Source organism: Phoenix dactylifera, chromosome 9, assembly GCF_051530095.1.
Source record: "Phoenix dactylifera cultivar Ajwa chromosome 9, Ajwa_hap1_PhDact_Kaust_v1.1, whole genome shotgun sequence".
Classification (NCBI taxonomy): Eukaryota; Viridiplantae; Streptophyta; class Magnoliopsida; order Arecales; family Arecaceae; genus Phoenix; species Phoenix dactylifera.
In genome coordinates this window covers 3204389-3216428 of record NC_143198.1, presented here as the reverse complement: position 1 = coordinate 3216428, position 12040 = coordinate 3204389, and the positions used below count along the sequence as shown (strand labels likewise).

Genomic DNA, 12040 nt, shown 5'->3' with positions numbered 1-12040 from the left:
TTTATTGTCTTTGTTGTGGTTCAAATTGGGGCATGCGGAGGAGTCGGAGGAGCTGCCGGTTGAGACGGAGAAAGGACATATACAATCCCTTTACAAAAGGGTATTATGGCTGTGAAGACCCGAATTGGGCCCATCCAAGGGCCCAACGAACTGAAGTCGGCAAGGAGTGCCGACTTCAGTTGAATCATCGTGGTCTCCCCACGATGACCACGCCGGCCGAACGGCCAGCGGGATCTCCGCACACCACCCCCCTCTTCCCTCTTCCCCTCTTCCCTCTCCCTCTCTATCTCTCTCTCTCTCCCTTTCTCTTTTCTCTGAGAGCCCATCCCTTCCCCTTCTTTTCCCCTCTTTTGAGAAGATCGCCGGAGCCCGTCGTTGCCGGAGCCGCCATCGCCGCCGGGGAAACCACTCGTCGACGACCGGAGGTGAGCAAGACAGCATGGATCTATTTTTTTTGTGGATTTAAGGGAGAGAAATGATGGGGGATCAGTCGGTTTCACTTCCCCTGTTTCGGGGGAAGTTTTTGATGAATTTCGGCCGGCCGACAGAGGCCGGCCGAAACGAGTTCGGCCGGAGGTGGGTGAACGGGGGCCGGGCTTCCAGCCCCGGTCTCCCTCTCTTTCCTCCCTTTCTTCCTCTCCTTCTTCTCTTCTTTTTCCTCCGCTCGGCTTGTGACAGTGGGATGGCCGACGGCGGCGGGCCGAGCGCCGCCGCCGAGGGCCACGGTCGGCCGCCGAGGGCCGACCGGAGCCACTAGCCACCCCCCCTTCTTCCTTTCCCTCTTCTTCTTCTTCTTCTTCTTCTTCTCTTCCTTCTTTCTTCTTCTCTTCTTCTTCTTCTTCTTCTTCTTCTTTATTCGGCCTGGGTGTTTTTCCTCACTTTGAAATCCGTGCTTTATTTGGGAACCAGATCTTGAACCGGGTTTATATTGTGAACCGGTTCCACCTATTTCATGAATGGGTTTTGTTATGGTCTGATCAGACCTGGTTTGGGTTGGGCTAGAGAACTGTTTTTGGGCTGAGTTGGGCCTGATTGGATCTGTGGGCTGGGTTGGTTTGGGCCCGAGATCTGATCTGGACCTGTAATCTGGTTTGGTTCAGTTGGGCCTAATCTGTGTTGGGCCACAATTGGTTTTGGGTTAAAGGATTCTGATTTTTGGGATTTAGTCTATTTATTCTTGGATCTTTGAACTTAGGAATTTAAGAGATTGGAATTAGTTTAAATTATGTTTCTAAATTAATTAAATAATTAATATTTATGTTTAATCAGGGGTTCGTGATATCTGTGACAGGGATTTTTAAGCGAACCCAGGTAGGTGACTTATTGTTTTAAAGTAGAATTTTAACATGTATCTTGCATATGTTGATTTATTGATTTATTATTGGCATTATTGTTAGATTTAGAATTAAATATTTAATTTCATAAATTGTTATGTGCTTTACTGTTGGGAGTATGATTATGACTTTGATATAGAAAGTTGATTTATTGATTTTTAAAATCTGCGTGACTATAGTCTAGGCCCCGCCAATGGGATGATACGTTGGCCCTGTCGACTTGTACTGAGGAACTAGTTCCGACACCGCGACCACCGGTGATAGAATAGTGGCGGCACAGGGGTGCATTTTGCTCTTCAGAGCGGCTCAGTGGAGCGTGAGTTTGGCACCAGGGGGTGCGGCACAGTGGTGCGTTGGCTCAGTGGAGCGGCTCTTCAGAGAGTTGTATTGGCACTTCGGTGTAACCATGCCACTGGGTGATGTGGCTGTAGTCATGCGGTTGAGTTATTTTGAGTCTCGGATTGGGTTTACAGATTATTGTGTGGATTTTTGGATTTATGTGTTTAGCTGCTTTTATATGCATTATGACATGTTATATGATGACTTTATTGCATGATGTCGCCTACTGAGCTGTTAGCTCACTCCTACCATTTATATTTTTGCAGGTGATGATATATGATTATGGGGATTACGGGATAGAGTGATCATGATGTAATTAGCTAGTAGATATGAACTTTCTTTTGACTTATGTATATATGGACATTTGAATTGAAAGTTGGAATTTATCTTTGTTTAGCTATTGATGTGGAATCTGATCAATCTGCCTTGCGTGCCTGCGGGGTCCGCCCTGCAGGTGCGCGGCGTCTGCTCGCGCCCCGGGCCTTTGGGTTCGGGGCGTGACAGATTTATTGGTATCAGAGCTTAAGGTTAAGGTATCCTAGGGTTTAGGTTCAGGTAAGTGTGAGTGGGGAATTATGATAGAAAAACTATCAAAGCCTTGGTTTATAGTCACTTGAGATTGTAACATGAATGATATTATAACCTACGGCTTAAGACCACTAGGGACTGTAGGCTTAATGGCATTAGAGTTTGACGTTTAAGATCATTAGGGATTGTGACATAAATATATCATAGCTTAAGGTTATGATCAATTGGGACATGACAATTATATTTGGTGCTTAAGGTGTAAGATCACTGAGCATTGTGATAAAATGTATGCATCGGGTTTGGTTTTCGATGAGTGTGGAAGGAAAGTATAAATTATCTTTGATCATGATAAGAGAGGTTTGACCTAAGATAAGTGTAGGAAAATTAACAATGGCATACCGGTTATACCATGTTCAGATATTATTTAAACGACTTGGAAGTTCAAACTTGATATGGGTTGTGATATGATCGTACTTTTGGTTTTGCTACTAATTATCAGAGTGTGATTTATACATACATCTTCCGTATCATTGGAGTGGGCTAAGAAAGATTTTTCGTAGTATTAGTGCAGAATGTTTTCGAGGTTAAATCTGTATGGGGATTATATTTGGATTTGACATGTTTGAATATTATAAATCGGCATATTTCTATTAGTGGATTAAATTCTTAAGGCCATATAGTATGCAAATTGGTGGAGTATTCTAATTATTTGAATTTGTATATTTGGGTTGGGCTACTAAATTTTTCTTATAATTGTTGGAGACCATTGGATGTGTTAACTTGAACTCAAGTCAAGGTTTATGACCTAACTAGAAATCTTTGTCATTGTAAAATACAAAATTGAGTAGAAATTTCGATTTTGAGATGCTTATGTGAGTTATCATGGGTAGCATTAATCATAGACATTAAGGATTTTGGTAAAGAAGGATTTGGAAGTTGATAGAGTTAATTCCTACTCATAGTGATATTGGCTCAACAGTTCTAACCCATTGAGTTTGAGGTAAATTCTGTTGGAAGGAAAATCAATGTAGATTTTCTAATTAAATTGCAAAGAGAATACAAGAATTACCCCCTTTAAATTAAACCTAGATATTTTGGATTCTAAAAAGGTTGTGGAGATCACATAGTGACTTTAAACTTGACTAAAGGATCGGGGGTTAGTTATGGTATGTACACTCTATATAAATTGAGGACAAAAAGATCTAGAGGTTTTGCTCTAGTTCTACTTGGAAATTTGAAATTTGGAGTTTCTTAGTTTCAATGCAAAATGATACTTTAGTCAGAAATCATTTTGTGACTTTAGAGAATTAAATGAATTAAATCAGGGAGTGCAGCGGAAGTGTGGTGGTTTGACTTATTTTGAAACTGGTTAAGATCATTAATATTTGATCTAAAAGGCATTTATTTGCTTTTGTTGTTGATAAATTTGAGTTAATTTATCATGATTTTGAAATGCTAAAATTAGAATGCAACCTAATTATGGTCGTAACCGAAGTGTGAATGAGCTATTCTGAGAGTTTTCTTTGGTAGAGCAATTTGTATTTCAAGTTATGATTAATTAGATTTTGACTAAATTAAGCGAAGGAATATTAATCATGAGATATTATCGTGCAATATAATTATTTTGGAAGTTTAACTTGATATCAGGCACTGTGGATATTGCTTCTAGTTGAAGTTAATTATTTTGGTGGCAAATTAAGATTCATCTATAAAAAGATGTTTAAAGCTTGGACTAGAAAATATTTATTGAAATCTGTATGTGGATCATGCATGGAACTCGTATATAGAAGGAAAATATACTTGGGGATGAGACTTAAGAATTTTTATTTGGCTCTACTTGAGACTTGAAACAATTAAGATTGATATTTTGATGGGAAGTCAATTAGTAAATCTTGAGAATATTGGTGGATTAAAATGTTTTTGGGTTAGTCGAAAATAGGACTTGTTTGATTTGGAAAAAGTTCTTGATGTTTTTCCTTGTTAAAAAAAAAAAAAGATCGTTGGAAAGTATAGTTCTTTGGATTTTGATCGATATGGATATCATTGTTTTATTAGTAGATTCTCTAAGTCTAGTAGATTTACAAGATCCCGAAATGTTTGCAGTACTGCAAATAAAAAATATTTTACTTATTTGAGGAGTTGATCTCAATGTAAAATCATGGAGCTTATATCTTGGTGGAATTTCTTGTAAATCTTTGAACCAGATTATTAGATTCTTGTAAGTTAAATATTTATAAATCAAGGCTATGAGTTGATTGTGGATTTTGTATCACCATATGAGAAATGCAAGTGGGATTTCATGAGAGGCCCAAATAAGTTTAGCCTAAAAGAAAAGATTCAGAATGATTAAGTAAGCTCCTGAGTAAGTTAATCTAAAATCTTTTAATTATCGAAGCTTAAAATAAATATCAACTTGTATAATGGAATTGTCAAGGGAAACTAGAATTGGCTTAGTTCAAATTTGGATCTAGAATATGATTACTTGATTATATGATGGTACAAATACGACAACTATCTCAAGGGTTAATAATGACCTAGTGAACTCGGAAAGCAAGGATAAAATTTTGCTTGGATATTATAAAAAAAAAAATGTTGATGATCTGGGATCATTAAGAAATTTTGGAGAATATTGATCAGAGTTACGCAGCGAAAGTATGATGGATTGAGTCAATCTAAACTGGTCAAAAATATTGACTGAATTTTGGTAACATGTTATTATGAAAGACTATGTTGTTCAATAATGAAAGATTTTGTTGATTCTCAGATCAATCATGATATGATTATGTTATCTCTTGGATAGAATTTGCTATTTTTGGATATGCTAAGAGAATAATAATAATAATAATTTGAGCGTATCATGACTCGGGTTAGTTGATTGTTGGCCAAATATGGTCTAATTTGTTAAGTATCTACATAAACCATGCATTATTTGCTCCCATCTTATAGGTTTAAGTTAAAAGCTTCGTGGCATATTGAATCATGGTATCAATACTTTGCCTTCTCAGACCTGCTATTGTGATTTGATGCAAATCATCTTTGAGATAGACCGTTGCTATCTAATGATCATAAGTACATGTTCATTTTGTGAATTACATTTCTAGCCATTTAATGATTTGACTCTAAGGTTGGCCATTATTCTTTGAGGGATCAATACACTACCATGAGAAGTGTATGAGATCTATTTCATTTCAAGTTCTATCCCAAACACAACTACTTTTAATCAATCCTGTTGTGAATCGATCCTGATCCGATCTCGAGTAAACATGCATCAAGATGATAATTTCAATCTGAGATTTCAGTCAGTCATTTATCTAGTGCTAATCTTACGAGTTTATATGAAATTTTTGCTAATTGATTTAAAGTTATCTATCACACTGGTTTTGATCGAGAAGAATAAGATCTTGGATTTATATTACTCAATGGGCTGAGCATCTGAAAGGCCTAGATCTCTTTAATTTTGAGGACGAAATTTCTTTTTAGTTGGTTAGAGTGTGAAGACCCGAATTGGGCCCATCCAAGGGCCCAACGAACTGAAGTCGGCAAGGAGTGCCGACTTCAGTTGAATCATCGTGGTCTCCCCATGATGACCACGCCGGCCGAACGGCCAGCGGGATCTCCGCACACCACCCCCCTCTTCCCTCTTCCCTCTTCCCCTCTTCCCTCTCCCTCTCTATCTCTCTCTCTCTCCCTTTCTCTTTTCTCTGAGAGCCCATCCCTTCCCCTTCTTTTCCCCTCTTTTGAGAAGATCGCCGGAGCCCGTCGTCGCCGGAGCCACCATCGCCGCCGGGGAAACCACTCGTCGACGACCGGAGGTGAGCAAGACAGCATGGATCTATTTTTTTTTGTGGATTTAAGGGAGAGAAATGATGGGGGATCAGTCGGTTTCACTTCCCCTGTTTCGGGGGAAGTTTTTGATGAATTTCGGCCGGCCGGGGTCAATCCGGCCGAAACGAGTTCGGCCGGAGGTGGGTGAACGGGGGCCGGGCTTCCAGCCCCGGTCTCCCTCTCTTTCCTCCCTTTCTTCCTCTCCTTCTTCTCTTCTTTTTCCTCCGCTCGGCTTGTGACAGTGGGATGGCCGACGGCGGCGGGCCGAGCACCGCCGCCGAGGGCCACGGTCGGCCGCCGAGGGCCGACCGGAGCCACTAGCCACCCCCCCCCTTCTTCCTTTCCCTCTTCTTCTTCTTCTTCTTCTTCTTCTCTTCCTTCTTTCTTCTTCTCTTCTTCTTCTTCTTCTTCTTCTTTATTCGGCCTGAGTGTTTTTCCTCACTTTGAAATCCGTGCTTTATTTGGGAACCAGATCTTGAACCGGATTTATATTGTGAACCGGTTCCACCTATTTCATGAATGGGTTTTGTTATGGTCTGATCAGACCTGGTTTGGTTGGGCTAGGGAACTGTTTTTGGGCTGAGTTGGGCCTGATTGGATCTGTGGGCTGGGTTGGTTTGGGCCCGAGATCTGATCTGGACCTGTAATCTGGTTTGGTTCAGTTGGGCCTAATCTGTGTTGGGCCACAATTGGTTTTGGGTTAAAGGATTCTGATTTTTGGGATTTAGTCTATTTATTCTTGGATCTTTGAACTTAGGAATTTAAGGGATTGGAATTAGTTTAAATTATGTTTCTAAATTAATTAAATAATTAATATTTATATTTAATCAGGGGTTCGTGATATCTGTGACAGAGATTTTTAAGCGAACCCAGGTAGGTGACTTATTGTTTTAAAGTAGAATTTTAACATGTATCTTGCATATGTTGATTTATTGATTTATTATTGGCATTATTGTTAGATTTAGAATTAAATATTTAATTTCATAAATTGTTATGTGCTTTACTGTTGGGAGTATGATTATGACTTTGATATACAAAGTTGATTTATTGATTTTTAAAATCCGCGTGACTATAGTCTAGGCCCCGCCAATGGGATGATACGTTGGCCCTGTCGACTTGTACTGAGGAACTAGTTCTGACACCGCGACCACCGGTGATAGAATAGTGGCGGCACAGGGGTGCATTTTGCTCTTCGGAGCGGCTCAGTGGAGCGTGAGTTTGGCACCAGGGGGTGCGGCACAGTGGTGCGTTGGCTCAGTGGAGCGGCTCTTCGGAGAGTTGTATTGGCACTTCGGTGTAACCATGCCACTGGGTGATGTGGCCGTAGTCATGCGGTTGAGTTATTTTGAGTCTCGGATTGGGTTTACAGATTATTGTGTGGATTTTTGGATTTATGTGTTTAACTGCTTTTATATGCATTATGACATGTTATATGATGATTTTATTGCATGATGTCGCCTACTGAGCTGTTAGCTCACTCCTACCATTTACATTTTTGCAGGTGATGATATATGATTATGGGGATTACGGGATAGAGTGATCATGATGTAATTAGCTAGTAGATATGAACTTTCTTTTGACTTATGTATATATGGACATTTGAATTGAAAGTTGGAATTTATCTTTGTTTAGCTATTGATGTGGAATCTGATCAATCTGCCTTGCGTGCCTGCGGGGTCCGCCCTGCAGGTGCGCGGCGTCTGCTCGCGCCCCGGGCCCCCGGGTTCGGGGCGTGACAATGGCTTGGACGACGACAAGATGAACTTTTATGGTGATACATATCTACCACAAAATGGATCAGGCTTTGGTTGGTTTTATCACCTAGGAACCTCCACCCTCAAACTTTCTTACGGTCAGTTTTGATGGTAGTGTGACTGGGGGCGACAGTAGAGGTGGAGCAAGATTTTTGGACTCTTGGCTGGTAGCTGTTGGTGGGAGTGCAACCTTCAATATCTTAGTTTCTAGAACGAAGCTAAAGGTGGCTTGGGCAGCCATAATCCATGCGAGGTAGGTATGGAGGGCTATCCTCATAGCCATCGAAGGTGATTCAGCTATTATTGTCAGGTGGATTCAAGATCAAACGGGGACGACTAACGCACATCTGCTCCTACACGATATTTGGAGGTTTCGAAAGAGTGTGTATTCCTAGGTACCAGGCACATCAACTAGAAGACGAATAGAACTGCGGATGGAATTTCTTCTTATTTGGTGGAGCATTCTGGAAGAATACTATAGACCAAATTGTCAGTTATTTTGGTTGCTCACTGTAAAATTTTATTTTACAATTTTATTGGATGTATTCGTCTTAGATATATATATATATATATATATATATATATATATATATATATATGATCAGTCCATCTTATTAAAAAAAATAATCAGACGATAATTTGGTAGGGAGGCAATGCAATGATCGGAGATTTCCTTTTCAAGAGGGTCCATCTGGTTTTCGTTTTTCTTTGTTCTTTTCTTTGGATCCACAGCTCTGATGGCTATGGTTAAAAGGAAGAAAAAAACTGGGTCATCCTAATGGCCGGTTTTAGTGGGCCAAAGGGGGCGCTTAAAAGTCGAACAAAAGGACCGAGTGTCACATCGGCTTGAAGTCCGCCTTACACGCAAACGAAAGGATAAGGGAAGAGACGGAGCCAGTCCGGTGGTGGAGATCAAAGGAAATGGAAGCGGCCACCTTCTACGTCTGTGCGGTCCTCTTCTTGGCCCTCCTCTTTACTTCCAGAAGCTTCTTCCAATCTAAGAACTCCCGTCTCCGATGTCCACCCACTGGCCCCCTCGCCCTCCCCGTCGTCGGCCACCTCCACCTCCTCCGCCAGCCCATCCACCGCACCCTCTCCGCCATCTCAGCCCGCCACGGCCCTCTCCTCCTCCTCCGCTTCGGCTCCCGCCCCGTCCTCCTCGTCTCCTCACCCTCCGCAGCCAAGGACTGCTTCACCGTCAATGACATCACCTTCGCCAACCGCCCCCAGCTCCTCTCCAACAAGTACTTTGGCTACGACGGCACCACCCTCGGCGCCTCCTCCTACGGCCCCCACTGGCGCAACCTCCGCCGGATCGCCACCCTCGAGATCTTCTCCCCCGCCCGAGTTGCCGCCTTCTCTGCCTCCCGTGCTGCTGAGGTCCGCTTGCTCCTCCGCCACCTCTCCGGCAACGGAGATAATGCTGAGTTCCGGAAGGTGGAGATGAAGTCGAGGTTCTCTGAGCTGACGTTTAATGCGGCCATGCAGATGATAGCCGGGAGGAGGTACTACGGGACGGAGGCGACGGAGGTGGCAGAGGAGGGGCGGCGGTTCCGTCGAGTTATAGGGGAGATATTTTTGTTGAGCGGGTCATCGACTTTGGAGGACTTCTTGCCATGGGCGAGGTGGGCAGGGTGGAACAGTGCCGAGAAAAGGATGGTGAGATTAGCGAGGGAGATGGACGAGTTGTTCCAAGAGATGGTGGAGGATCGAAGAAAGAAGAGCGGAAGAGAAGAGGGAAAAACTATTATCGATGTTATGTTGGAGATGCAGGAGGCCGAGCCTGGTTACTACACCGACGAGATCATCAAAGGAATAATTCTGGTACGGTCATGTTAGCTTCTTTGATTCGATCTACTTCTATCACCAAGCATTATCATAAACTCTATTCAAACTATTCCCTACAGTGGAAGTTTTTCCGAGTGAAAGACACAGGGGAAAAAGGTTTAAATGAGTAGAATAGAATTCTTTCTTTGTTTATTTTTCTTCCTCTCGACCGATTCTGGCAAGAAATTAATGTGGGAAAGTGACATTCATTAAAACTCAAAATAAGTTGGCGTGGTACTTCTCCATCCTCCATAAAATACCAACCACTAAATAAATTAATGTATAATCCATGAAGGTGCGACGACTAACATCAAAATACAGTGACAGAAACAAAGTCCAAGCAATTGATACCTAACCATGCTAGGAAAGAAAAACTGCATGTGCTCCTTGGTCGATATACCCACGAGTAGCACAACTAGACTCCATCTTCGAGTAATTAAACTTGGTGAGGAGATGTACCTCACAAACGCTCCTGGATGAGTTTGGAACAAAGTTCATGAGGTATTACTTTAGAACATATATATCTCATGCATCGGAGACAATTACGGTGATTAGGATGATTGTTATCTCCTATTTGAAATACAATAAAATAAGATAGGAAGCTCACCCATATCCCTTGACCATATTGGAGGCCCTTATTTTGAATCCAGAACCAAGATTAATATCCTATAATAATAAAAATTGTTGTCTGCAGGTTAGTGTGGGCTCTCTCTGGGATCAAACACAACATCTTCTTCAAATTACTTTGCAGGAAAAAAAACAAAAAAACAGGACCTTGGTGGCCTTCATCTAATGATTTTATTTATCTTGTTCTCGCACATCTAACAATGACTATCATTTTGTTTCAGAACCTAATAACAGCTGGAACGGACTCTTCCGCTGGAACCATGGAGTGGGCATTGGCCTTGCTTCTCAATCATCCAGAGGCATTAAAGAAGGCCAAAGCTGAGATAGACATGCAAGTGGGTCATGCCCGCTTCGTCACTGACCATGACCTTCGCAATCTCCACTACCTCCAGAATATCATCAAAGAAACCCTTCGCCTATACCCAGCAGGCCCTCTCCTCGTGGCGCACGAGTCATCCGAGCAGTGTGTCGTACAGGGATATAGTGTTCCACGCGGCACGATCTTATTGGTTAATGCTTATGCCATACAAAGGGACCCACAGCTATGGACGAATCCCTCGGAATTTAGGCCAGAGAGGTTTGATGAAGTGGACGCAGAGGGATACAAGAACATCCCCTTCGGGTCTGGAAGGAGGAGGTGCCCGGGGGAGGGCTTGGCCATGAGAACTATGGGGTTAGCCTTGGGGTCTCTGATTCAGTGTTTTGAGTGGAAGAGAACCGGGGAGGAGGAGGTGGACATGACTGAAGGCTTGGGGCTCACTATGCCCAAGGCTGAACCCTTGGAGGCCTTGTACAAGCCATGTGGAAACATGACCGACGTTCTTTCTCAAATATGACCATGCTCAAATTTATCCCTATAATAACTATTTTTATGATGTATCCGTACTTTAAATTTATGTGAAATATATGCATAAGTTGCAAACCAGTGGAGCATAGATGGATGAAATCTAATTGAGTGCAATGGTTTTCTTTGGCTAATTTATTGTCTGTTTAGTGAGGTGAGAATTAATGCATTAATTTGAAAGAAGTTGTGCTACTTACTGGCCTTTCGAGCCAAACTTCTTTCATATTGCTGCTATATCTGCTTCATTGAAGTAGCATAGTCTGTTTTAGCATATAAGTTACTCCTCCTTATTTCCATTGCTTTTGTTGATCTCTCTAGTGATTTAGGATTTTGTTTTTATTTTACCTTTGATGAAAGGATATATTCAATTCCTTTTTTTTCCCATACTCAATTCATTGATATATTGAATCTGGCCAATTGAACCGTCATTGTTTTCTTTTGGAAACAAAAAGCTAATGTAGATCCTTAATCCATTCAATTTAGCCCATAATTTGTTGTTGCTTGGAGGCCAAACTAACCTCATTCAACTCATGTTCACCTATAAATTGTAAACTTAATCCATCCCACAAAGACCCTTCATTTAGGGCCACAAATGAGTTGGGTTAACCCCTAACTTGACCTGGTGCCATCTGGATTTGACCTGGTCCAACCTATTACTTAGACTTGTGGTTCAAAAATATGACTTGCTCGAAAAAGCGGGTCAATCTATGTCATATATTTTCACACTTAATTCGATCCATATAATAGTTGGGCCAAAATTGTCCAATTTATCGGGACTAAGCATGGTCTAGCTAATCTGATTGAATCCAGAAACCCATTACTTTAAAAACCCTAAACCATGTATAATTATCGAATTCCATGCATATGTTTGTATGATGGGGATTAAGCTTTTTCATCTATGTCGAAGATCCAATAATAGTTAAATAATGGTAACAATATTAATAGCAGAAATTTATATTAAT

The 12040-nt window shown here is 41.6% G+C and overlaps 1 protein-coding gene across 1 annotated transcript; it reads left to right on the top strand.

Moving 5' to 3' along the window:
* Nucleotides 1–8490: 8490 nt before the first annotated feature.
* LOC149752781 (cytochrome P450 81Q32-like) lies at nucleotides 8491–11156 on the top strand. The gene is made up of 2 exons (XM_089925222.1): nucleotides 8491–9604; nucleotides 10456–11156. The coding sequence occupies exons 1-2, from the start codon at nucleotides 8702–8704 to the stop codon at nucleotides 11068–11070; spliced, it is 1518 nt and encodes a 505-aa protein (XP_089781348.1). The 5' UTR covers nucleotides 8491–8701; the 3' UTR covers nucleotides 11071–11156.
* Nucleotides 11157–12040: the final 884 nt, after the last annotated feature.